This window comes from Fundulus heteroclitus, chromosome 23 (genome assembly GCF_011125445.2).
Source record: "Fundulus heteroclitus isolate FHET01 chromosome 23, MU-UCD_Fhet_4.1, whole genome shotgun sequence".
Taxonomy (NCBI): Eukaryota; Metazoa; Chordata; class Actinopteri; order Cyprinodontiformes; family Fundulidae; genus Fundulus; species Fundulus heteroclitus.
In genome coordinates, this window is record NC_046383.1 from 5,824,706 (window position 1) to 5,852,649 (window position 27,944).

The window sequence follows — 27,944 nt, forward strand, 5'->3', positions numbered from 1 at the left end:
AGCCTTTATCTCTTTTAACTGGATGTGTTGGTAACCCTGGCAGCTTCTAAGACAACAGACATGACCTCCTGGTCTCTGAAAATTCACCCTGACAGCTTAAAAACATTTGTTAAAGTCCTTTGGGGGCTTTATATCACACTTTATATCCCAATAAATTAAAATTGCGGTCTGTATTTACTTGGGTCAGGGCTGAGTCATCTGGTTTTGTTGCTTTTTCTTTTTACCAAAGAAGGAGATGAGTGAAGCTGGACGTGAAGAGGGACTTAAGTGTCAAGTTAACAAATCGCTGCATTTTTTAAATAGCTGTAAACAACTGAAGTGCTGCCAAGATGAATCATGTAATAGCCCAACATCCCTGCAGCGCAGAGTTGTAACTGTTGAGTCTCTGCTCTCATGCCTGCAGAAAAATTATGACTACTTTCCCCCAGTTTCCGTTTGCGCAGAGCCAATGAGAACTAACTAAAGTGAGCGCTTGTAAATTCCTGGTTGAGGTCATTGTATATTGGGATTTGTAAGGGTCTGGCTCTTCTAGTTTCTCTTTTCCTTTTTCTTTTTTCAGCCGCGCTCTCTCTGCGTGTTTTAAAGCTGCGCAGTCTGCGCTCATTTGAACCGTCTCCGTCAGACTCGCCGGACGCATCGCTGCTGGCGCACAGTGACAGACGCTCTCTGCAGAGGTGAGTCTCTCTGCTGCGTTTACAGCTCAGACCACCAGGAACGACGTTTTGTTTTTAAAGCAGGAGGATTTTTTTTCTTTTGGTCCATTAGGACAGTCATGCCAAATAACAGAAGTTATTTTTTTTTTCTTTTATCAGAGGGACGTTTCCGGCATGATTTGAAATTATTATTTATGAGGGGTTGGTTTTACGCACGAGAGGTGATGCGTTTTGGGGAAACCAGACAGCCTCTCTGACATATCTAGGTTTTTATAAAGTTGTATTTTAATGTAACATGAAGCAGTTTAATTCAACAACGCATCAGTCTGTGCGTCCTTCTCTCAGGGCGCCTTTAAGCCTCCAGAATGGTTTTTAAGGGGTGGCCATGACGCAGGTCACCGGTAATCTTGGGTTGGCACGCCGCAACGAAAAGCCATGCAGGAATATTAGGAGTTTTGTTTTGCTATGTTAGACATAACAAAACATGTAAAAAATTAGGTCTGGTAAAAAAAAAAAAAGCCTTAATAATAAATAAAAATCTCTTAAACCTCCTGTTTGGATTTTTTTAAACAACCTAATACACTGCAAACTTGACCTTTTGGTGTGCTAAACTACAACTGATGGAAGTTGTTAAAACAGGTTGTTGTTGTTTTTAGCCCCAGTCTCCATAATTTTAAAAATAAATAACTCTATCATTTGTTTCTTTTATCAGTTGAGGGCAGTGGCAGACATTAAAAAAGGATGTACCGATGAAGAAAGCATATTCATGTAAATTAAATAAATGAATACATTCTACAGTTCTTTTAAAGTTTTTTCCTTTAATCTCTTTAATTGTTAAGTAAAATCTTGTAAACACATAGTGCTGTCCCTCCAGGAATGGTGACAATTGGCCTTCCTTGGTGCCCAGGGACAGAAGAATAAATAAAACAAATCTGATATTGATCATTGGTGGGAATTTCCTTCACTTTTGAATTGTTGTTTGGTTTGAGTGGTAAAGTAATTCTCTGTGTAACTGGGTCACGTAACCTAATGTGAAAAAAAATGACAGTGATGCAAGTGTAGCTTCAGTAGAAACAGTTCAGGTTGTGGTGATGAATTGTGCCTTATCTGGTGTTTTGACCACCCCTTGATATCATGGTGACCTCGCAAACACCACGGTATCTGGCCTGGACATAAGCCGCTCCAGATCAAACAGGAAGTAGAAGCAGCAGTTCCCATCAGGGGTGCAAATGTCTTGAGTCATCCCTCATTTTGTCACATTTTGTCTCTAAACACGTTCTCTTCTACATGGCCTTGGTGAATAGCTTTTGGGTTTTCCCTATAGGTGCTTTAAAAAAATAATTTGCAGGCCAAGTGCATCTCTAGAGGATTATCTTATTTATATGATTATAAAGATACATAAAAGATATATAGAAAAAAATATAGAAAAAAGGTGGTTTCTAAAGATTTATTAGTTAATAACCTGCCATTTAAAAATAGTTAAAGATGGTGCAGTCTCCAGGATCCTTGTCAGGCTTTTTCTTGTTTTAAAGACTTTAGGACACTGCTCCTCTGACGGAGACAGTGGAAACTGGTGCACAACAGCGATAATCAAGGCATAATCCGCACGTCAACACAAATAAAACACCGAACACGTTAAGGAATAAAAACCATTAAACATTCTAAAATGTTCTAAAACGTGTCAAATTTGATTGAGAGCTTTGGTACCGCTTAGGACAAAAGAATGTCAGTGCACCTTATAGATGGCAACCTGTAGCTTCGACCCGGGGGAAGGAGAACAAAGCACTCTAAAAGATGGTCTCTGCTTGCTATGACGTTATGGACCTTTTTCACAATCTGTTCCAAAAGCCAGACGGGGAGCACATAATTTACCTCCGGCCGTTTGCACTGCATCTGACTGAGGAAAAACAGATTTCAAGGATAGAAAGTTACCCCAGAAAGTTACCTTTGGTGTTTGTGGAAGAAAGGTTGCTAGAGGGATAATCTCAGCATTGTTATGTTATAGCTTTAGGACTTCAGCTTTAGGAGGACTCAATCCTCCTGTCAAATTAATACTTTATGGTTTTAACTAGTTTTTGTTGATTGTTCAAATAAAAACAACCACTCAGTTGCTGGTTATTGGGCTAGAGGCAGGGTCCGCCTTGGACAGGCCGCCAGTCCATCACAAGGCGACACAAAGACAACTAAAGGCCCGTTTACACTACACTTTTTTAACCGAGCCGAGACCAGTCCGAGCTCGGTAACCGAGATAACTCTTGTGTGTAAATGGTCAGCAGACTGAACCAGACCGCGCTAACGATAACCGGACCGCGCTAACTGCAGACCAGTTCATCACCAGGTCTCGGACTGGTTTTTTTTATCCCGGTTCCCTGATAACGAGGAGCGCATGAGCAGACCGCGTCATCCCCTTACAGTCAGCTGACTGTCAGCGGATTTTCCGGCGTGTCTGGCTGCACGTCCCGATTCACACTCCATTCAGACAAATTTCAGACATTCATAATAATACTAGCTTCCTTACCGTGCCACACGGTTTCCAGTGATGACTCTGCTTATGAACCTCAGCGTCTGTTGTTGTTTCCTGCGTCTGTAAATCCTTATTAGACGTTCATTTGTCTTATCCACGTCCCAAAAGCCGAATCTGTCTAACAATAACATCCTGAATATTATGGGTGCCGCCATTTTGATTTGCTCGGTCCCGCCTTCAACCCCAGAGAGCGGTAGTACCGCAGATCGCCACTAGGAGGCGAGGAGCAACCAAGGAACCGGGATAACCGAGATAACTCTTGTGTGTAAACGGCTGCATTTATCTCAGTTAACTGGACCAAGCTCGGACCGGTCTCGGCATGGCTTGGTTTTTAGGTGTAGTGTAAACGGGCCTTAACTATGCAGAAACACATTCATACATGAGGGCAGTTTAGAGAATAGACCACTGGAGGAAGGAGGAGCACCCAGTGGGAACGCACGCCACGCAATCACAGGGAGAACATGCAAACGTCCTGCAAAAAGACTCCAGGCCGGCATTTGAAGTCAGGACCTTCTTGTTGGAGGGCAACAGAGCTACCGACTGCACCGCTGTTCAGGAAACGTCACTTTTGTACTTTTTGAAACACATATGCTACAGAAACTTTCTTTTGGGGGTGTGCCATGAGGAAATGTTTGCTCTCTGAGAAAAAAAAGACGAAGCACCAGACAAATTATGTTGCCTAGGAGAAAGTGGAGAAAGACCAGGATGTTCTTTTGGTAGATAAGTCTAAAACAAATGTTTTTTTTTATTTGGACACCAAACCAGAGAACATGTTTGACATTAACACAGCCTTTCAGGAAATGATCCTCCTCCCAACTGGTGGAGATCGAAGAGGAAGTATCATGGTTTGGGGAGGCTTTGCTGTGGCAGCAGCTGGCCAGCTCACCATGGCAGAATCAACCAATAAGCCTGCCGAGTATCTGAGTGTGTTTGAGAAAATCTGAGATGATCTGTAAGAAAGAAAAACGAAAGCCGAAGCAGAACTGTAGCCCAGAGGATCCCAGTAGATCCACCAACGACTCGCTGAGAATGGAGACATGGAAAGTCTTGGGAGGAGCCAAAAGCCCAGATCTTGATCTATTTAGGATGTTGAAACAAGCACAAAACAAAAACTTCTCAAACATCTCACTGCTGCAAGTGAGGAGTGAGGAAAACTTTCTTCAGACCAATGTGAGTCGACTCACTGAAAGTATTTCAACAGAAGGGCGTAATGTAGGGTCGGGTGTCCTGACATTCTCCCCACCTAGAAAATGCATTTCTGTTTTAAATGAGGGGGGAAGAAGGTTGTTTAAACACATTTAAATCATGTCCTTTTCCTTAGATTAGAAAAACAAAGCTTTCTCTGTAAATAAAACAATGGTGCTTTAATAGATTAAATGTGCCCTGATGTTGATGTCCTTCGTGTGTTCCTGTAATGACCTGCTGAGCCCAGAGGTACTACGTGTGGCTCTGAGCCGGTAAAACCGACGTCCCCCTCCCTTTCCTTGTTGTTTGAGACGCTGCCAAACCGACTACATGATGTAATGTAGGTGAGCAGGAGATTACCGGACTTTTTCTCCTCCCTCCAGCATGACCTCACCGGCCTTTAAAAACCAAGAAGTCTTTGTACGTGACTGGGTAATGAATTAACCAACCTTTAATGGGTGGTGGTGGTGAAGGGGAACGAGTTTTTAACCGCGGCTCTCACGTCAGACCACTTTTGAAGCAAACGCAACCTTGGAGATGTGCATTGATAACAGTAATTCCTTTCTTTTGAACATCTGCCGTGTGCCGTTGCCTGGGAGGTCTCCATCAGCAGCAGGATGTCAGGCAGACTGAGGCAGCCCGGTGCCAGCAGTCATTCAGGCAGAGGGCCGCTCGTGTTGAGACAGTCCCATCACTCTTTCTTTTATTGCAAATGGAGCGGAGAGGAGGAGGAAAGAGGGCGTGCCTCGGTGCTGACCGCATTGATGAATCGTAAGCAGCAGCAGCAGCAGCAGCAGCAGCCCGGCGCTGCCTTAAATAGGCAACGCTGCGTGTTCCTCTGCGTGGGCCGAGCGAGCTGGGTGGAGGATAACAGACGGCTGCGTCCCCTTTCAGCAGCCCAAAAGCCTAAACTGCATTACGCATGAGTGCTTGATGATTTGTAGAGCAGCGTTAGAGGGAAAACAGGCGTAAGAAGCAAATATGTTTGAAATTGTTTACTTATCTAAAATCCTCACAGAGTAATATTACAAACAGAGTGAGGTCAAGGCAACATGTGCGACATGTGGTGTTGGCAGCGGAGGAATCGCCTTTCAGTTCTTTAAATTAGGTATTCCCAAATGAAAATAATGTTATAGTAATACAGTATCACTAATAACATATATTTAACATATAAAAAAATCAGTAATGAACTTCAATAATAACTCAATAAACACAATAAACATAGTTATTCTTCCAAGATTGCATATACCCTCATTGTTAACTGGTACACTTTCTTTTCAAGTGTACCGATAATACAACATGAAACTTTAATTATTCTTGGAATTTAGCCTATTTCAGTCCATTGTTGATTAAAAAAAGTGCTAAATTCAGAAAATATATACAAACATCCAGACAAACATGTGGATAAATATCCTTTAAGAAGTTGCGAGAGAAACCCATAGGTAGTTTGCAGCCGTCAAAAAGCGTTTGGATATTTGACCACTCTTCTTGTCAGAAATCATGAAGCTGAGTAATGCTGATTGGTTTAAGTAGACAAATATAACTTTAAAAGTTGACATCTGGGCTGTTCCAGGAGGACAATGCATTCCTAAACCTCCTCTGAGGTGTTCGGGATCCGTGTCCCGTTAAAAAACCCACCTGGGTCCAGCTTTCAAACATCTGACTGGAAGATTTGGAGGCAGTCTCCTTTCTTCATCGTCCCCCCCACCTTGTTCAGTGTAACGACACTGAAACAGACCCTCAGCATGGTGCCGCCACCACCATGGCAGCTTATACTGGCCTCATCCAGACTCCTCCCAACACTCAGTTTTCGTTTCATCCAACCTTAAATCTGTTCCTCCAGGAGGCATTTAGCGTCTCCATGTAGGCAGCTGCAAGTTTCACTTTTGGTGTGGACTCTGGAGCAGAGGAGGCTTTCGTGTTCAGCACCATCTAAGTCCATAGCTATATAAAACTTGCATCACTGGGGACAGTGTTCGGCCTTCCTTCAGTTAATGGTAGACTTTAAGCCGTCTGGGGCTAATTCTTCAACATCCGATCCTGTCCCATTTCCCAGACTGTTTGGGTCAGATTACTGATTCCTGAAGAAATTTCCGTTTCAGCAGGAAAAGAATCCCAAAAACTCATCAAAACTGGTTCTGGAATAAATAAAATTGTCTTAAAAGAACCATTAAAATACAAATAAAATATAAAAATATGACATTGGTGGCCAGGACGAGCGTATAGGCGTCTTCACACCTCTGGTTTGGTAACTTTAGTCCAAATCAGTTGAGTTTATTTTTTTTTTTTTTTTACTTTTTGCAGTTGGTTCGATTTGTTTTCACAGACAGAGAAAAGTCCAAGGGAAACAGCAACCGTTACTAAAAGCCATCCGAGAACATTCAGTCTGTTTATTGGTCAGTTGAGTCTCCGGCGGGAGCACAGCCATGAGGAAATGTAAACACAGGAAGAAGGTGCTTCGTTGAGCTGTTGAAAACAGAGTTTGGTCGAATTATCAGGATTTTTTAAATTTTCATTTCATTTTTTCAAGTCTTGAAAGTTACATGGGGCTTTATGAGAAAGATGTGCTGTCTTTGTTTATTAGTTTGTTTACTCTACTGCTTCCCACAATGCAATGCACACCTGGCTATGGAAACCCATGTGGCACAAGCTCAGAGTGAATACATGTTAGTCGTCATTATTTAGCATTAGAACCACCTCCTGGTGCGGTTATTTGGACCCAAATGATGTGTTCCCATCTACAGAAACAGGTCAGCAGGAGAAATGGGCCAGATTTAGTTTTAAACGATCTAAACATCTCAGCTGGAACCCCCCTCATGGCCCTTTTAAATGCACCACTAGAGCAAAATGTTCAACATGTTTATTTTTTTATTCACACTTTTACACAATCCCTGCAGTGTGAAGGAAAACTTCATGTGACATGCACGATTATTTTCCACATGGGCTTAAGCGACTCCCCATATCGGCACAAAGGAACTACGTCTTTCCTGTTTTGAGTCCTGCGAGCGAAGCAGGAACCGTAGAGAGCTTATCTGAAAATGTCTGCGTCTCCACTTCAGTTTGGGAGTGCTTTTTGCGTTAATGGAGCTCCCCCCATGGCCTTTTGTCCACACATATTTTCAACCTCGGTATGTCTGGCTCTCACAGCCAAATCCTGACCTTATGTCTGCGCTCCAACACGGCTCTGTGTGTGTGAGGAAGCATGTGGAGTGTTTTGGGCGTGCTGGTGAGTCACCTATCCCCCCCCGTTGGAGATAATTTGGCTCAGTTCATGTGCCGGCTAACCAGATTTGGAAGAACAGCGGAGGCACGTAAAGGTCCAGGGCTAAAGGTCGTGTTGAGAAACAGGCCTGCTGCCATGTAAACAAGACTTTTGTTGCTGCGGGTAACAGCCTGATGAGGTGGCTGTTTATCCCAGCTACGCTTCAGCGATTCGATCTAGTTTCTGCAGGAAGTACGAGCAAGATGTGTCGTTTCTCAGGAAACATTAAAGCCACTGCGTGAAAAAAACAAAACAGAAATAAACTCTATTCTTTTTTTTAAATGCAAAATAACACAGGGGCTAAGAACCAACTGCTTGTCTTTTAAGCATTTGTTCTCCTTTCTGTCTTACATTAAAAAAATACAAATATGTTACATTTAATCCCAACTCTTTTGCTTTAAAATCAGATAAACTGTAAATGTTTTTTTAGGGATTATTTAGAATTATTTCTGATGCCTCTGCATGCCAGTTTTACTAAATATTATCTCATTAGTCCTAAAATAAAAATATCAAACCGCTCAATCTGAAACATAATCTTTCTTGAATTACAGTCTAAATCAGAACAAGAAACAAGGAATACTTTGCCATTTTTAGTAAGCAATTTTAGTCCATTTTGTCTAAATACCTCCTGTTAGAAAGCCAGAAGGGGTATAGATATTCTCTTTTGCCTTTAATCTTTTAGGATACATTTTAAATTCTAGCCATTACAAAAACAAAGCTGATACATTTTGCCGAGTTGATGTTCAATACAGGTAATAGATCGATGAACGGGTACCAGAAACGTCTAAAAACCTGCCGCATTACACAGCGACTTGCAAAAACATGCATCCCCCTTGAGCTTTTTAAAGTTTTGTCATATTGGCACCACACACCCGGAGTGTTTTATTAGGATTTTGTGTCATAAATCCCCATAATGTGGTTGAGCCGTGAACACCCAGAGCAGAGGTCTCACCTTCTGTCCTCGATGGTCGGCGTTGTGCGTCTTTTACACACCAATTATCATCTAGTCCACATACAGGCCAGTTTTCTGGAGTACACAAATACGCTTCTCTGATTAATGCTCTCCTTTGGCCCCTCAGTCTATTTTAGTAGCAATTTTTTGATGTCTAAAAACCTCTGAGGCCTCCGCGCGAGGACAGCTGGATGTAAAATCAGATTAAAATCCTCACAGCTAGACTGTATTTACATGTAGACGACTTCTGAAGGCATTAGTTTAGCGGTATTAAAGTAAAATGGGGCTGCGTTCAGTCGTGTGCCACATGTTACCAATTATTTAAAGACATTGGTTTCCTTCCATTTCACAATTATGCTCAACCTTTTGTTGATCTAGCACATAAAATCCTAATAAGCTGCATTCAAGTTATTTCAACATGAAAACTTGTGATATAATTTTGACCTGTCCATAATGACAATGTTTTGCATTACTTCAGTTAAAGTAAAAGAAATTTTGAACAAAAACCTTCAGTAAAGATTAAACACATTGCTACATATTTGTATTTTACATAATGGTAAAAAAAAAAAATAGACATTTATGTATTCCAAAGGGTTTGACAATGCATACAAAATGTATCTCTCTGCTTTCATATTACTTACATCATAACATAAGCCTAATGTATCATATTTAATACAAAAAGGTGAAAATCAAGCAATGACTCAAACATATTTTTGTTAGCATTAGATGTTTTTTGAAAAATATTTCTGGTACGATGCTTTAAAGGATTAACCCTGTGACAGTAAACAGGACAGATAGGGGGCTGACACAGGAGGGAAGGATGGCTGAGGGAGGACTGGATTTAAAAACGTTAAAAGTATGGTAAACAACAAAACAAAACTGAGCGGCAGTAGAAATTTCTCCATGTTACACGCAGGACAGATCATCTTCTCAGGAGGCATCTGTCGGCTGGGCTTGGTGGAGCCTCCCTGCGTGCTAATTCGTTTTGGTGGGCTCAGAGTAATCCGGTGACAGGTCATAAAAGAGGGACAAATGTAACCAAGGGTCCGGCGGTAATGGAGCAAATCAAATCAGTAATTACAAGCAGATGTTGTTCAAGCAAGCCAACTCAGACACAGAAACAGAGACACACTGCTTTCTTTTTTCCCATCGTATGCTATTAGGGATCCAATCCTGAGGTGAATATTTTTTGTCACAAAAGGATTCACATCCTTTGAATAGTTTTTTTTTAATTATTATTATTATTTAGTCTAACTGCAGTAATTAAAGCAATTTGTTAAGATTGTACATGACGTCTGTACACAAAGTAGAGCATTGTTGTGAAGTGGAAGATGAAACGGGTTCATAACCTTTATCAGAGAGAAACACGGCGGTGGCTGTATCATGCTGTGGGGATGCTCCTCTTTAGCGCAGACAGGGAGGTGAGTCTAGGGCAACCAGAGGCCTTCAGAAGTTAGTTTATTATTACAGAGAGTTCAGCTGTGTGTAATTTAATGTTCCTGTAATTACAGCTGTCCTCTGAAGGCCTCGCAGGTTTGTTAAAGACATGAGGGCAAGGCGAGCATTCAAATGCGGAGCAGCTATTAGCCTTAAGGTTACTCTAGAGGAGCTGCTGAGATCCAGAGCTCAGGTGGCAATATCTGTTGACAGCATAACGATTTTTTGTGCTTTCCAAAAATCTCTCTTTTTGGAAAAGTAGCAGGGAGAAAGAAGAAGCAATTGTTGAACAAACGTCATGAGAAGATCCCATTTATTTTTGTTTTATTCTATTTTTTTTACATGTCCTGTCTGGCAGTGTAGCACTAAGAATTGTTGTCTTCATGCCAAAGAGAGCCCAACAGATTTTACTTTCACAAGTGGAGCATTGCTGCTCTCGCCATAGTGCTCTGCTTGATTTGTATATGCAAGAAGATTTATTAGATTTTATTGTGGGACTATATCAGAGGTCTCATTTGAAGTTTGAGACAAGCTGTCGCAAGAAGTTCCTCAGGTCAGGTGAGAGCTAAATTAAACTATTTAGCCTCATCAAGGTGACGCATGGTGGTGGCAGCATCATGCTGTGGGAGGATCTGCTTCAGGGACAGGAAAGTTGATCAAAGCAGAAAAGGCAACGGTTCACCTACCAGCAGGTCAACTCTCCCACACAGCCAGAACTATAGCATATTATTTACAAGCATTCAGGTAAAAATTAATCCAAAAGGACAAATTAATAAGTTGTTTATATGAAAGCGTATTAATGAACGGGAACCACCCAGTCAAAATTCAGACCTAAATCAAAGTCATAATCTTTGGCAGGACTCACTGACAGACGTTCCCCATCCAATCAAATATTTTCCAGAGGCCTTGCAGCGTACCGCTCCACCGGCCCGTGTGCTCACAGTGTCATCTTGCTCTTTCTATGACTCATCTTTTATGATAGGAGCTTATTCAACATGTCACTTGTTCCTGTTCTACACAGTCCAACCAAAACAGCTCATGTTGGGGCACCGGGAGTATCTGTTATCCTCGGCGGACTAAACCTTCAGCCTGAGTTTTCTCTTTATTTAACGTGTGATGTCACTGTTGAGGAATCCAAAATATATCCCCTAATCTATCCTCCCTCCATCCGGGCGATATTCTCTAATCCATATCCTAAAAAGGACAGGAGGGGTGAAGGTTGGGTCTGGATGAGGGGTCAGTGGTGGTCTGGGTCACAGAGGGGGTATATACAGGCCTCCATGACACGCTGATGCTCACGGTTTCTTGGTTTGCCGCTCTGTGGATGCTACAACTCCTCCAGATTTTTACCTGACAGGAACCAAACATGACTTTCTACAAGCATTCAGGTAAAAATGAATTTAAAAGGGCGAATTAATAAGTTGTTTAACGTGCCGCTCGCTGTCCGTTATTTATCCAGACTAAGAAAGTTTTGAGTTTACTTAAACTAAGAGCGTATTCCAATTTTTTTGTTTTGTTGAAAAAACATGTTTTACCTAATTAGCACAGGTCCATCGAGGAAAGCTTTTTAAGGTTCATTCTCATCCAGATCAAAATTAATCATTTTAAGATTGAATTTTCTTAATTTCAGACTTTACCATATTGTTTATTATATTGTATTGTTTCCTACCGAATTATCTGGGTCTGATCTGAATGAGAATATGAAGAAAAAGGAGTTTTGTCTGTTCTTAATGAAGAACATAATCTGACCTTAAAGGTGACTTTAGTTTAATCGATGTTTAGGAAACTAATAAAACTCCACCCAGATGAGTTGTAGCAAAGTTTTCATGTCGAAATATGACACTCCCTGCTCTGTGGAAGGCAGAAAATTAGTCAGGTGCTGACTAATTTGTTGTCTTTTGCACATTAATGCCGTATTTTATACTTCACAGTCATGTTGAAACAGTTATTTACTAATTTTGCAAGATGTAGGTTAAACTATTTCTTCAACGCAAGCGTCACTGATAGAAAAAAGTTACACAAAACAGTGTTCTAATAAGCAGGTTCATGCACTGTTGCCCATGAAGCTTAAAAATTTTTTTTTTCTTTCCTCCTCTTCTCATCAAATATCTGTGAAACAGATTTATTCTTTAGTAGATGAAATCACTTGTTTAACTCCTGGTTTTAATGTAATACATTGACTAGAGCATTGGATTAATTTTAAACTATTTGTGCTCACATATATTCAGTCGTGAAGATGTTGGACTTATCTTCAGAAATTATTTCAAATGAAATATTTCAATGATATCAAACCCTGTAAACTTGCAACTAAATTCAAAACTTCATTGTTTTAAATCTCACTCAAATAAACTAAACCAATAGATAGTCTAAAAAAATTATATAAAATATATTAACTTATTGGCACATAGAAGCTTACTGATTTCTGTGTTCAAACGGATAAGAACTAAGAAACTGAACTTCTTTTAGGCATTAATTAAACATTTTTAATGAGACTAGAAAGTGTTTTCTAATAGTTTAAAGACAGGTGATACATCAGTGTAGAGATCTCACATATTTGTTTTAAATATATTAGTAAATGTAAAAGGAGGTAAAACTTGTTTGTCCAATGATTCACTTTTGTAACTTTACATTTTTGTCCTGCATCCATCAGGGTTCATATTGGGGTTAAAACATGTTAGCTGTCGTTTTAACTGCATGGCCATATCCTGATTTGTAAGTTTGGAATATGCTTTTCTAGGTACAAAAATGAGAAAAATTAAATGAATCGGGACAAGGAAAGTAATTGCATTTAAAAAAAAAAAAAAAATTCCTTTTTGTCATTGATATCTAACTAAATGACATCTTTGATTGCACCAGAATTGGTGAATTTCTCCAGATCTGCTCTGATCAGAAAGCAAAACGGGTCAGATACTGAAACTCTCCTGTTAGATTTGGTCTATCACGCCACCAACAGCATGTGCTTTGATGCAGTAGTTTGTAGTTTATTTGAAAAACAATGGGTGACATATGTTTAAAAAAAAAAAAAAAAAAAAAAATCATGTCTTATCTCTTTAGTTTCTGTTCCAAACTTCGACAGTCTACTTGTAATCCTGTCTGCTGGTCAATCATCAAAGAAAACCAGAAATCAGAAGCGGCCTAAAAGAGCCTGATCAGTGCATCCCCAGGGTACCGAATACATCCAATAATCTCTGCTTAGTGTAGGACAGTCCAGTCTAGATTTGGCGAATCTCTTTGTTAAATAGGAGATTGTTTCTTAGTCACGATATATAGTTGAAAACCTCCAATGAAAACAACCTTTGCCCACTTGAAGGCCCAGACTTACGTAGTATTGCTTCGTGGTTTGAAAACAGAGCCAATGTTTCGTACTAAAATGTCCAGACTTCTATAAAAGTTGACTAAATGTGAGGAATTCTGATTTGAAAAATGCGTAGCAAGCTTGATCCACTTCCTCTGTAGCATCATGTTAATCTCTGAATCTCTGATGCTACAGAAGCCGTCTTCTTTGTGCAATATCATGCAAAAAAAACAACAATAACAACTAAAAGCTACATCATGCTGTGGCTGCTGGTTAGATGACTGGCCGGGATCAGGCCGCCCCTCAAACTTGTCCTCGCTGTGACCTTTTCCACTGCAGAGGACTTCTCCCCACAGAGACCACAGTTTTTCTAATCCTCTCCATCCACAGGCGAGGGTCAGTGCATACCACATCACTCGTGTGTTTGACAGACGGCAGCTGCCACTCTGTTTGCTACAAAGATAAAAGTACTGGACCAACAATAGCTGCTTATCCCCCACAGACATCCCTCTGGGGCCTTTCAATATTTTCCCCCTTCGGACGGATCTTTAAATAGGTCTTCTGAGCGGCTCGGCTCTCCAGGAGCTTATGTTAGACAGGTTGTGTTATTCCTGGCTGCCTACTCCACTCGTTATCCCTGTGGCACAGCTGCACATTGCTGCCCGGCACCAAAACTTCTCCCATCCGTCCGTCCGCGCACAACAGGGGGACATACCGCGCTCCGGCAGGCTCAACGCGCTCACCAGGGGCTTTTTGACACATCCCACTTAAATAGCTTGATAAATATTTGCCTCGTTCCTATGGTTACTGGGACAAAATGTCATTCCACCCAATCGTTTCCTGCTTAGTTCCTGTTGCAGATCAGATCGAAACAGCCGCGGCGCTCTGCAGGTAACGACCAGCCAACGGAGGAAGTGATGCAGATTAAAGTCGGGTTTCATGAGAAACACTCCTCCCACACGCTCTGGGGAGGAAATCTAAATCAGCGGAGGAAGAAGAACGAGCTGAGACGTCTAGGGAAACTGTTTAAGACAGAGGTGTCTAAACCTTTCATCACATGGGTCAAAATTGACTCAAAAGTACTCAATGGCCACAAAAACATGTGTTTTAAAGCTAAAGTTACCAAAGAATTACATTGTGAGTTTTCTCTGCCCTGCAAAATGTTGTTTAATACTTGAATTAAACTAATTAGTCAGATTTTCTGTAGGAAAAGGGTGGGTAAACCATTGCAGATCCAATACTTTAAAGGTGTTTTGCACATTTGTCTTATTAAAAGACGGTGATAGAATTTACTTTTTATTTTCTCAGCAATAAGAACAGGATTTTGGTCGGTCTTTCTTTCAAAAAAATGTTTTAATATATGAATCAAAAGCAGATACTGGTGCACCAGAGTGTGCAATTAAGTAAAAGCAATCGAAAAAGATATGATCCTATTTACTATAAAAATTAAAAGGGAATTTAAATGCTGGGTCATTAAAGACATTTTCAGTTGTAAGGAAATTTTAACTTGTCCATAAACGTTTCCATCTGCATCAGCCGCCTATGCTGGTGGGCCAAATCCTTCTTCAATTGCTAATTCAGAATTAGTCCAGCGCCCGCAAATGGCCCCAGACTGCACTTTGGACACCCCTGGTTTAAGAGTTTGTGGAGGACGAGCTAAGAGGAGGCTGGTGGAGAATGAGCCAAACACTAAAGATACGAGCGCAGCTTTGCAGGAGAGGCCTGATATAACTGCAACAATCAGCCATCTGTGTGCGGCTGTTTCACCTCACTTGCGCTTCTCTCATCGGTTTGGTATGCCGCCGTGCAAGAGCCGGATCTAGCACCGTCTTTGTGAGAGAATCGGGGGAAAACGTTTGTTCTTCATCTAGCGCTCAATTTCGGATTTGTTGACCAAACTCTGTGATTCAGCGCTCTGGTAAAGTATTCATGCCCTTTAAATGCCACTGCCAGAAACTTTAAAGTATACAGCTAAGATGAGACAGGCCAACACAAAGAATTGCATAATTGTGAAGCAGAAGAGAAAAAAAAAAGCCTCCTTTTGATAATTGGGGTGTTTTCATAATTATTTTCTAATGTTGTAGTTTCTTTCCATAAACACTGAATGTAAAAACAGAATTTTTTTTTTTTTTAATTCTATAATTCCAATTTGTAAGAACTGAGCGAAAGTCCGGATGCTTCGACTTGCCTGTTTACTGTTGCACAGGCAATAAAACCACATTAATATTAACAGACAATGGAAAACAGATGAGCTTCACGTGCAAGACTGGGAATGAATACAAGGTTTCTTGTAATGTTGATTCATTATTCATTATAGTTTGTCTGTTCTTTCTGATGTATCTAAAATTATAGTAGTAGAGGGAAGATATTTTTGTTTTCAAGTCAAATCCCACTGAAACATGATGGCGGCAGCGTCACGCTGGAGGGGAGCTTTTCTTCCGCCAGCAAGAAGGTCAGAACTAAAAATGGCCGAAGCTCGGTGGTGAAGGGAACCTGCAAGAGGCTGCAAGGAACTTGAGACTAGGTTGAAGGTTCAACTCTAAACGTGCAGCAGAGCTACAGAGGAAGGCTTTAGATTCATGAATATTTATAGGAAATAGGAAAAAGATTAATATCTCTGTGGAAAGCTGCCAAAGAGGCACAAATGTCTTGCAGTTGAAATTTGAGTTGTAGTTACGTATAAAAATGGTTTGCCTCTTTCTCTTTTCCTCACAACTATGCACTGTTTTGTGCTGGTTTCATCACATAACATCCCAACTTTTACAATTCCTGCAGTCAAACAAAGGCGTGGCAGCATCATGCTGTGGGGCTATCAGTCTTAAGTGGAGACAGGGAGGCAAGTCAGTGCTGAAGGGGAAGGCTGGATATATATAGCTTAAAAACAGGGCAATTCAGCAGGAAAACCAGTTGGAGGGCTGCAAAAAGGCTTGGAGATTCACCTTCTAGCAGGTTAACAACCCTAAACATTCAGCCAAAGCTGTAATGGTCTAGTTAAAGTCCAGAACAAAATCCAGTTTATAGTCTGTGGCAAGACTTGAAGACTGAATGGTTTTTCTACAAAGTACCAAACCAGGGTGTGTATAGGATTTGAATTAACTTTTATATCTTTTGTTTAATGGTCCATTGAACGTCACAATTGTGCATAACTTTGAGTTTGTCTACTGCATCAAATACCAGTAGAATACATTAGTTAGAGGCTGTAAAATGACAAAAATAGAAAAAAAGTACCTTGACAAGGCCGGTACTTTATAGATGGGCAGGCTGTATTGCTGTTTATGTCAGTCTCTCAGTCCTTTAGATTTCCCATAAACAGACTTAAAAGCAAAGTACAACAGTGTTTTTGTCTTCTAAATGGGATCTTAGCGTTTATCTGCATGTTTTGTTGAGGAAACGCCGCCCTTATCTGGCGATTTAACAGATAAACAGGAGGTTCTTTATGAGCCGCTGCTCCTTTTTTCTTACCCAGGTCCCAGGAGTTACCTCACCTCCACCATGACGGATCGCTTCGACTGCTACTACTGCCGTGACAACCTGCACGGGAAGAAGTACGTGAAGAAGGATGAGAAGCATGTGTGCACCAAGTGCTTCGACAAGCTCTGCGCCAACACCTGCGCAGAGTGCCGGCGCCCGATTGGAGCCGACTCAAAGGTAAAAATAAAAGAGGAGGTGACCGAAACACCAAGACACAAACAGGATCAATGTTTGGTTGTGATCTTTAAGACAATATTTAGTAGGGATGCACGATATATCGGCTTTAACATCGGTATCGGCCAATGTTAGTAATTTTTTGATGATAAGTAAAACTGGGCCAATATTAAGAACCGATGTTTATTTCCATCTAGTTGGTCATGTGTTTTGTTTTTTATGTTTTTGGATCATGTAACATTGACAATAATGCATCACAGCCAGGATTATTGTGTTGTTTTTTTAAATGAAACAGATGCAATGTGAGCAATGTGGCCGTTTTTCCACAGTGTTGAAAGAAGACACATTCCCACATTCAAAGATTCAGTTAGAATAGTTTTCAGTTGTCGGTACAAAACTGTGTAAGATTGAATTATCGCAGAGACTTATATGTGTATGTACATCGGTAAATATCGGTTATCAGACATAACAGCAATATTAATATCGGATATCGATATCGGCCTAAATTTTCATATGGGTGCATCCCTAATATTAAGGACGTTAACAAAAACAATGATATGACTTCAGTCAGACAGACAGATAAATTAAAGTATAATTGTGAAGTGAAATGAAAATGACTTCCATGTTATAAACTTTTTTATTATTATTTTTATTCAGTCTCCTTTACTCTGACTCCCCTAAATAAAACTCATTACACAGCATCAATTGAAAACCTCCCAAGACATGGAGGTCCAGCTAAGCTCACAGGTCAGGCAAGGAGGGTGTTTTTCAGAGAATCAGCCAAGAGGCCCATGATAACTCTGGAGCAGCTGCACAGATCCACTGCTCAGGTGGAATAATGTAAGAGTGGATAGAAAGGAGCCATTCCTGAAAGAAACACATAAAACGTCCTAGTTAAAGTTAGTGTGACCCGTGCAGGGGACACAGCTAATGTAACGCCTAGAAGAAGGTTCTCTTTTACGATAAGACCAAAGTTAAATGTTTTTGTACTTGAAAAAACACTTTTTGTGACAGGAAACTAACACAGCAAACAACAATAACTCCCCATTATGAAACGTAGCGGTGGCAGCAACATTTGTTGCTGTGAGGATGAGATTTCTTCAGCAGGTGCAGGGCAGCTGGTCAGAGGCGGAGGAAAGCTGGATGGAGCTAAATGCTGGGAAATCCTGGGACCATGACTGAGGTTCTCCATCAAGATGAACAATGACCCTAAACATACCACCAGAGCTACAATGGCATGGTTCAGATCAATAAATCACTGACTAGAATCTCCTGGTTAAAGTCCAGAATTAAGGCAACTGGTTGCCCTGGATTTTATTTAGGGGAATCCGGGGGTTAAAAAATTAAATTGACAAACTATGTGTCATTTTCCCAATTTGTGTTTGTATGTCACATAAAATCCCCATAAAGAAATTGACGTTTGTGCTTGTAAGGTAACAAAATGTGGAAAAACTCAAGTCCCTGCCTCAACACCTTCAGCCATTTGATAATTGATCAAACTCACCATTCCTCACACACCGCCTCTTCTTCTGGTTCAGGAGCTCCACCACAAGAACCGCTACTGGCACGAGGACTGCTTCCGCTGCGCCAAATGCTACAAGCCGCTGGCCAGTGAGTCGTTCAGCGCCCGAGACGACGGCAAGATCATGTGCGGGAAGTGTGGCTCCAGAGAGGACGGCAACCGCTGCCAGGGCTGCTACAAGGTGGTGATGCCAGGTGGGTCAGGTAGCTTCTTATAGGCGTCTTTGTGTCAGGCTTCATGTCTTTGCTGGATGTATTTCTATTGCTTAGAAAGCATAATTTAAGGCGATGCAGAATGAATTTTCTTTTAAAAAAAGCAGCTGAAGTCCAAAGACAACTTTGAGCGAACGTTTTTTTAAAAAGGCCAAACAGAAAACCATCTTCGGGGCGGAAAATTGTGAGAAACGCCCAAAGCTTTGGGTGCATTTCACGAGATTTTATAAGAGTCACGGTTCTGTGTTTTAGGGTCCAAGAACGTGGAGTATAAAAACAAGGTGTGGCATGAGGAATGCTTCACCTGCTTTGAGTGCAAGCAGCCAATCTGCACGCAGAGTTTCCTGGCCAGGGGTGATGACATCTTCTGCGCTCCTTGCCATGAGAAGAAGTTTGCCAAGAAATGCTTCAAGTGCAAGCAGGTATAAGACCACACGGTGTTACCGCTCACGCTTAGGCCTGTCACGATAAATTTTCCAGGCGATAAATCTTCCTAAAAATTATCGCGATAAACCTCAGTATTGTCATTTGGAGAACTTTTTCAACTGATATGATAATGGCATAAAAATGATCTGTCTATTGCATTTTCTTTTCAAACTAGTGTTTTTCTGGCTCTCCCTCACAACGCTCTCATGCTAAACTTTGAGCAAGTGCCTGCCTGACAAAAAATTTAACTCCTCCTACACTGAGGAAACGAGAAGCGAGGGGCGAGCAGACACCGATGCCGAATTAAAACCTTTTTCTATCCAGTCTGAGAGAGATGAGAGGGAAACAAGGGGAAAAAGCAATCATGCATGTTTTACATTATACATTTCTGTATCAGTGACGCCTCCAGCAATGTTTCATGGGGGGGGCCACTTAAACTCTTGGGGTGGCACACTGAAACTAAAAGCCATAATTTCAGGATTTTATTCTGCTTTTGTAGCAAAGCGGCTGTAGAAAACTCTCTTAAAGACTTAACTAAACGCCTACTTATATCTTTTGGTTTACAGTTTGATTTTTAATGTTATTAATGATCTAATGTGCACCAATAACAGTAGTTAACAATTTTGAGTCGAACAACAATTCTTTTTTATTGTGTAATTATAGTAGGAATAAGGTGTACATTTATTAATTTATTGAAAAACAAAACAATTACCAGGGGAAAGTAGATACTGGCAGATACAAATAAAAGCGCGATAGAAGGTCAAGAAGAGCGGCTGCCTTGCTGGTTGTGTATAATGGGATGAAATGCTAAACTGATGCTACTACAGTTACGCTGACCATTTGGGAGTCAGGACATGGCACGGGGTGGCTGTGGCCATTGTTCTGTATTTTATTTGTTTTTATTGGTGTACAACACTGGTCCACAGCGTTGTTTTTAAAGTGCTTTATAAAGAAAGCTGCATTGTGTTGTATGCATACACAAATTATCAAGCTTAATTAAACTTTAATGTGATTAAAGTTCAGAGAGCGATTCATTGATTTATTGACGGCCTTATCCCCGCTTTCTGAGCTCAGCGCCATGACCAATGTGCTCTTCTCCCTCTTGTGTCAAGCCCATCACCTCTGGAGGGATCAGCTACCAGGACCAGCCCTGGCACTCAGAGTGCTTTGTGTGCGAAACCTGCCGTAAACCTCTGGCAGGAACCCGCTTCACCTCCCATGAGGAGCACGTTTACTGTGTGGACTGCTACAAGACCGACGTGGCCAAGAAGTGCCACGGCTGCAAGAACCCCATCACAGGTCAGCTCTGAGTTGAATTTATGAGTGTGGTTTTGCTCACATTAACTGTATACTGGGATAACTTTGATATATTATACAATATATTGTGCAACTCTGTTTGCAATTAACTCCAAATTCTTAATACTTTAAAAGAAAATCTCCAGGGAAATCACTAAGATGCTGAGGAACTTTGTACTTGAATAGATACTTACAGTACAACAAAAAAATCCCAAATATTGTGAATGTTGGGATTTAATTTCCCCATTAAGGCTGGAAACAGGGTTTTAATGTCTAATATGAGTCCATCTTTGTGAAAACACGTTTTCGTTCTGCTGAACTATTCTTATTATTAGTTATGTAATAGGAACTGGGACTCTACAGCATGGGAAGGCCTTATTGAAAAATGTGTTCTTTTCTGGTTAAATCAACTGTAGAAGTGCTGATTTCTGAAGAAAAAGGGCATTTAAATGTATAATTCATGATTAAGAAAGTGTAAGAACTAGTGTTGCACCAATACCAGTATCAGCCGGGGCTCCGATCCAGCACTAAAATGGTGGTATCGGTATCGGCGAGTACAAACAAATAATCACCGATACCATTTTGATGTTTGTATGTCACTTGAACGCAGCCTTCTCTCTCCCGACTAGTATTATACATGTTATATAAGTTCATGAATGTTGCACTATTTTGGCATTTGAGTGCCAAAACTCAGGGTTTAAAACAGATTATTCAATTATTAATGTAATTTTACTGTCTTACTGATGCACTACTATTATACATGTTATAATTTCACAAATGTTGCACTATTTTGGCATTTGAGAGACAAAACTCAGGGTTTAAAAGAGATTATTCAATTATTTATGTCATTTTACTGTTGCACTGCTATTATACGTTATAATTTCACGAATTTTGCACTATTTTGGCCTTTGAGAGTCAAAAGTTTATTCAACTATTGTCACCCATTCCAGGTAGGCAATAAAAAGTTCTACTACCCTAAGTAGTATGCAGTTCTTCATATATATATACACACACACATCAATTTCAAACAGATGGTATCTGTCTAACACTGCACAGCCAGGTATCTGGGCCAAAAAATGGCATCGGTGCAACATTAGTAAGAACTTGGCTCCTTTGACCTCCAAGCTTAATACAAACCCACCGACGTCTTTGTGTTTGTTCTCCAGGGTTCGGCCATGGAACCAACGTGGTGAACTACGAGGGCTACGCCTGGCACGAGTACTGCTTCAACTGCAAGAAATGCTCCCTCTCCCTCGCCAACAAGCGCTTTGTTCTCAACGGAGAGCAGATCTACTGCCCCGACTGTGCTAAGAAGCTGTAAACAGAGGCACAGCAGAACATCTTGGTTCATGAGGAAGAGTTCAGTTTGTGTCTCAGAAATTAATTATTTCTGAACTAGCATGCATGCAGTTATTGTTTTTTTTCTTTTTTGGCAAAACAAGATAAAAATCAAGGTTCCTGCAAAAGGCTTTAGCACTAAAGCTTTCAATCATCAACAACAATATAACCAGCGTCAGTATCTGCAGTTTGTCTCCAACGTGGCAGCAGAATTGACATTTTTAATGATTTTAATCTGATGTTTTTAGGACCCTCTGGTGTCTTGTGGTTCTTACGTACCTTTAGTGCCTTCTGGGAATCCTTTGCTGCATCAGATGCTTTTATCCTGCCTGCTGTTGCTGCTTTAAACATACCAGCTTTGATTATTAACCTTATTACATCTCTGACTCTTTGGATTTAAAATACACAAAAGCTTTGTCAATGATGCTGAATCATAAACCTGTTGTGCCGTTAAAACTTGAAGTTTAAAAGGATACAAATAAAAGGAAGTACCGAGCTTCGTTTTTCTTTCCTTCAGAGCAAGAAACGGGGAGGATCATCTTCGCTTCGTTTAGACTTTATTGTTTAAACAGTCTGTATCATATCTGTTCTCTTTAGATATATTTACAGTACAGATTTTATTTGCAGACAGGGGCTTTACACCAAATCTTCCAGAGAAATATTTATATTCACTGAGTCGCCCTGCTCGGGTGGACTGATTGTCGAGGCCGAGGTAAAGACACCGTCAACTGGAAGAATGCAATAAAAACAGTACATCTCAAACTAAGGCACCTTTCTACTCTATCAAACATGGAAGGACAGAGGGCTTTTAAGTTTAGTACTTACAGACGCAGCAGGACCTGAAAAAAAAACATAATATCTGCAACTACAAACAGGGCGACGGAGAAGAGGAGTAGGAAGGAGTTAAAAACATCACAGCTCGTCTAGCTCGTCTCACAGCGAAGCCGCTCCGCAGTAACAGGTCGTCTCTGACAGGCCAGAGCATTTTCTACAAGACTTCATAACAGGAAGGCTGGAAGCAGGCAGCTCTTAAGAGATGTGGTGAGTAAGTGGAGGACGGTTTATGCAGTCTGTAACATTCAGTGAGCTCGTTAACGCTCAAATAATTCAGGCCCTTTTCATGCACATGAGATTTTTTAGTCACCCAGCAGAGAACAAGGCAAACGTCAGGGTCCTCCGAAACCTCATACTTGGATCATCATGTTAAAGGTTTCAACACGCTTTAAGAAATAAAAATGGACAGGGAACAATGAGAAAATGTAAATCAAGCCTGACCGTTATTTTTGTTTGGTGAAGAAGCTCCTCTTTACTTCAGTAGAACAGCTGAAACCTGAGCTGATGAGCCACGACTTCTGACAGGATAGTCAACGACAACGACAAACCTCTGCTAGTTTCCTTTAGTTTGTTTTTAGATGACTCTCAAACCGAGATTTAACGTTAGCATCACCACACATCACATTTATTAGATTACATATAGTGACCCTCCAAGCTGGAGCTTTGCATTGCAGCACCTCTTCGTCAGAGGCTTTTATTTGTGGGGATCTAACGTGAAACCAGCCAATCTGAGCTCAGCGCACCACTCAATCTACCCCGACCCTAACAGTAACAAATAACCAGACCCTAATAAACCACAACCTGAGCCGTGCCTCCCTAAACATGGCTTCGCTTGCCTAATACTGATTATATACACACACACAACATAACACTTAAATACAAATATAAACAATCCGCCCATTTCTACACTATATAAAAAGAGCTGAAATGCATTTCGTCAGGCGTAGCAGCTAATGTGAGGAGGAAAAGCCAAAGGAAATCCGATTTCTAGATTAGTTAACCAACGTCTCACCCCTAAAGAGATAGCCTGGACTGTTTGGAGTTATGATCTGTGGAGCCTTTAGTCACTGCTAGCTCCGTCTGCAGATTCACACAAGTTTAAAAAAATAATAAATCCAAACTATCCCTTTAATCAGTTTGTTACAGCTACAGTAATTCAAAGATAAGAGCGTGGGACTAAAACCAGATCCGTTACAGCGATGTTAGTAAACATTAGTTCTATTAAACACATAACCCGACCACGACCGCCCTGCCGCCAAACTGGGCCAAAACCTTTTACCTTTGTGGTTTGGACGCCCTCTAGTGGCCAGAACAAAGGAGAACAGGACAGGGTGAGAAAGCGTGGCTAAACTGTCTTTTTGCATGAGCTTCATAACAATTATGCTGCTTAGCACTTAGAAAATCCAACGTTGGGACATAAAAGGTAAGGCCATATGTTGCTGGGTGCTGCAAACAAAAAGCAGCCTGTCAAGTAAATTTAGTTCAACCACATGCAAAAAAAAAAAAAAAAAAAAACCTTTCTGCCCAAACAGCGACAGAATAATAGTGATGCGTTAACATTTGTTTCAGTAATTAGAATATATTTCACATGGCCTGACTTTCATGTGTCATGGAATATTCTCATACCAGAGAGAAAATGACTAAACACATTATAGCAATAATTACAATAACAGTGAAGCAAAAATTAATAAATTATTATAAGAATGCACCCCCTAACAAAAAAAGAAAAAAAAAAAAGAAAGTTTGACACAAAACTGAAAAGAACGAAACACAAGAGGAAGAGGAAAGACGAGGAATATGAAACATTTCCCTGAAGCGTGACGTTTTCAAATATATAAAACGTAATTAAATCCGTTTCCTCATTGTGTGGGGTGCAAATGGAGCACTTAGGGTGGTCTTTCCGTTTCGTCTTGTGCGCCCCCTGCAGGAAGAGGTGGGAACTGGAACGGCTAGAAGATTCTTGATGGGATCTCAGCTGGAAAGGAAAGTTTGGAGTGCAACACAAAGAGGCTTCTCAGCGGCAGCTGCAGCATCAAATTTCTGCCGAGATAAAAAACAAGAAGAAGGGTTATGGTCTGCGGGGAGGAGAGAGGACACAGAGTCTGCGTTTGCAGCGGTGACGTGAAACCTCACCTGAAATGGCTTCTATAGGCTGACTAGAGGAGTGCAGGGTGCCGATGGGGGTTCCCTTGTCCTCAAAGGCCACCCGGGTCTCCTCTGCGCTCCCGTCACAGTTGATTAAAACCTGGTTACAGTCCTCGGAGCCGATGAGCGGTCGGCTCTTGGAGTGGACGTTGGAGTCGATGAGCTCCTCGAAGCTCCACTGGCTGGACTTCCCGTTGAGGCTGGACACCAACTCCTCTCTGGGGGAGTCCTCTTCATTCAGGAACTCGGAGCCCTCGACGATGCGGCTCGTAGGGACTGGACTGGAGGGTGGAGAACACAGTGCTTTTACTTTTCACACCGCAACAAGGGAACTAAAAGTAAATAAAATGTTCTTGAACTTTGTGTAATTGTCCTTGATTTGAGCAAATGATCTGCCACTGAAATAGGATTTTTTTTTTGCACTTAAAGGATGAACATAGAAATAAATGGTAGTTTTTTTAAATAACAAATTTCCAGTAGTCGATATTTAGAATTATACATCGTCTTTCTATCAAAAGGTTGTATAAAATTTGCGACTAATGTTTTATTTGGCTGGACTGAGGACAAAAACATCTCTTTGGATTGTAACGGTTGCAGAGCTCTGCTCTAACTGTATCGATGCAAACAACTTTCAGCAGTAGAAATCAGGTTCTCATAAAACAGAAAAAAAGTTGTTGCAGAGTAAAAGTTAATGAACCGACTCCCAGCAATGTAGTTAAAACCTGTAAAACATTATCTTGTTAGAAGTTTTTATATACATGGAAAAAAATATGAGAATTTTAGCTGTTCCAGTCGTACCTACTGAGGAGAACGCTACAGAAGTTCATTCAGACTCGTCCAGGTTCCAACTTTTTTTTTTTTTTTTGACTCAGCATCTGTTTCTACACCTGAGTTACTGTGAGTCCTGATTATGTGAGCCGTTCATTTGATTTTTAGCCGGTCAAAATTAAGATTACACACAGCTTTAGGTGTCTATGACCAAAAACACATCCGCTGATTGATGGTGATTATTTTAAGCTCTACCTGCATTAGGTGTTAAGGTATAGGGGAGGGATGGGACACTAGCATAAGGCGATTACCCCTTAAAATCTATTTTTAATCTACAGGAACGTTTCCTGTTTTATGCATCGATCGCAGTGAGGAAAAGTCCGATGTTTTCCTGGTTTCACACCTTCCTGCCTGGTTCTCCTCTGCGGTCGGGCCGTCGCTGTCCGGCTCTGGATTCCCGTTCATCCCGTCTTCTTGGCCAACTCTAGGGTCACCAGAAGACAGACTGTCTTGGTCGCCCTCCATTGGAATGTCATCTGCTAAGGAACGTCTGGATCAATATGCGTCTCACTTTCACTCAGATATAAATAGAGGAATCATTTAAATATAAAAAAATTGGTGCAGACTTGCCTTTGGTTTCACTTTTCATCTCATCATCTTCATCGCCACCTTCGTCGCCATCCTCCTGTGCGTCGTCATCTCTCTATGCATCACAAATAATCGCTTTCATCGGTCAACGCTCTGAGCCACGCCGGACTGCAGTTTGCACAAACATTTAAATAATACGCCAACATCTCACCTTTGAGTCACTCTGGTCCCCTTTTCTAGTTCTCTTCATTATTTCTTCAATTCTCTGAAACAAAAAAAATGACAAAAATAACTTAAAAGACTTTTCAGAGCTCACTGTACTTTAGCTTTATTCTAAGAAATAAAACACTAAAGTGAGAAATCTGGGAAAAAACTGAGAATGGGTGGATGAAAGCCGAAAAAGAATAAAGGGTATGAGGAAGGAAGGAAAGAGGGAGAGTCAGGAAGAAAGAAAGGAACGAACAAAAGGAACAACGGTTTGTGGGAAGAAGCAAGGTAATAAACGACAGAGAAGAAAACATAAAAAGTATGAGAAGAAAAGGAAGATAAGGACAGAAGCAACAGGAAGGAAGGAAAGTGGGAGCGGCAAGAGGTAGTGAGGAAGGAAAGAGGGACACAATGAAGAAAGAAAGGAACGAACAAAGGAACGACGGTTTGTGGGAAGAAGCAAGGAAATAAACGACAGATTTAAGGAAGGTGGAACACAAGGAAATAAAAGAAAAGAAAACATAAAAAGTATGAGAAGAAAAGGAAGATAAGGACAGAAGCAACAGGAAGGGAAGGAAGATACAAGAAAGGAAGGAAGGAAGACTCAGACTCAGGGTGTAAAATCTGGAAAAACTAACTTTCCCATCTACTCTGATGTTGAACTAAAGCTCCAAACTTTTCCAGACTGTGCATAATCCCCGGTTTAAAAAGCAATTTGCCTCCTTTCTTCATCGGCCCCTCCGTTCTACCTTTTTCCTCTCCATCCGTTCCTGCTGGTTCTGCTGCATGATGCGCTCTCTTTCCTGACGGACCCTCTCTGCCTCCTCCAGGGCTTTGGCCTCGGCCTCCTCGCGCTCCTTCTGGAGCTCGGCCTGCCTTATTGCTTCTTCTTCTTCCATTCTTTTTCGTTCTTCCTCTGCTAGACGCGCGTCTTCTTCCTCTTTTATTTTCCTCTCTTCGGCCAACCTCTTCTCCTCCTCCAGCCGTATAAGTCGAGCTTCTTCGGCTAAACTCTGCTCCTCTTCTTTTCTCAGCCTGGATAAGCAAACAGCGGTTCTTGGATTATAACAGGAGACATTATATTCTTTATTTACCCAAAAAGAGACAAACATTCATATTTATCATCCTCAAATAGACTAAATGGCAACATAAAACGTTTATGTCTCCTCGCTGCCAATTCTCACTTCTCCTCTTCCTCCTTCTGTATCCTGAGCTGCTCCTCTCGCTCCTTCTGCTCCCTCATCAGTCTTCGATTTTCCGCCAGGATCTTTGCCGCCTCAGCTGCAGAGTTAGTGCTGGTCGTCTTTGAGTCTGACAGGAAGAAAAGTCACGTTTAGTGTTGTTATCACATCCTTCTTCCAATGCGATACAGATCCAAAGTGATGATAGTATCAGAAAAAAGAGAAATAGTTAGATATATTAATAAAATAAACTGCTATAAAGCGTTCAAACTCCTTGTACATTTTATATTTTTGGCACATTTCAACCACAAACTAATGTTGTTTTTTTTGCAGATTTTATGAGATAAATCAACACAAAGTGGAACATAATATAAGAAAAACGATACACGGTGTTATAAACTTTTTACTAGAGTGAAATTAGAACTGGGCGACATGGACTAAAAATAATATCTCAATGTTTTTAAGGCGGATCCC

The 27,944-nt window shown here is 41.0% G+C and overlaps 2 protein-coding genes across 14 annotated transcripts in view; one reads left to right on the forward strand and one right to left on the reverse strand.

The window, feature by feature from the left end:
* Positions 1 to 544: 544 nt before the first annotated feature.
* On the forward strand, positions 545 to 22,243 carry fhl1a (four and a half LIM domains 1a). 2 transcript variants are annotated; one of them, XM_012861716.3, is made up of 6 exons: positions 545 to 674; positions 16,775 to 16,956; positions 18,492 to 18,669; positions 18,940 to 19,109; positions 20,226 to 20,412; positions 21,576 to 22,243. In XM_012861716.3, exons 2-6 carry the CDS (start codon positions 16,801 to 16,803, stop codon positions 21,728 to 21,730), a joined length of 846 nt encoding a protein of 281 aa, XP_012717170.1. In that variant the 5' UTR covers positions 545 to 674; positions 16,775 to 16,800; the 3' UTR covers positions 21,731 to 22,243. The 2 variants fall into 2 exon arrangements, with proteins under 2 accessions (XP_012717170.1, XP_012717169.1); XM_012861715.3 differs by lacking the exon at positions 545 to 674 and adding an exon at positions 11,205 to 11,401.
* A 44-nt stretch (positions 22,244 to 22,287) lies between these two features.
* map7d3 (MAP7 domain containing 3) overlaps positions 22,288 to 27,944 on the reverse strand; it is a 43,216-nt gene continuing 37,559 nt past the window's right edge. For all 12 annotated transcript variants that reach the window (XM_036127738.1, XM_036127735.1, XM_036127728.1 and 9 more), the window contains 7 exons: positions 27,474 to 27,600; positions 27,039 to 27,324; positions 26,294 to 26,347; positions 26,125 to 26,197; positions 25,898 to 26,030; positions 24,715 to 25,007; positions 22,288 to 24,621 (listed from right to left, as the gene is read on the reverse strand). In XM_036127738.1, the coding sequence (XP_035983631.1) occupies positions 24,614 to 24,621; positions 24,715 to 25,007; positions 25,898 to 26,030; positions 26,125 to 26,197; positions 26,294 to 26,347; positions 27,039 to 27,324; positions 27,474 to 27,600 (974 nt within the window). In that variant the 3' untranslated portion in view covers positions 22,288 to 24,613. The remainder of the gene's footprint in view (positions 24,622 to 24,714; positions 25,008 to 25,897; positions 26,031 to 26,124; positions 26,198 to 26,293; positions 26,348 to 27,038; positions 27,325 to 27,473; positions 27,601 to 27,944) is intronic.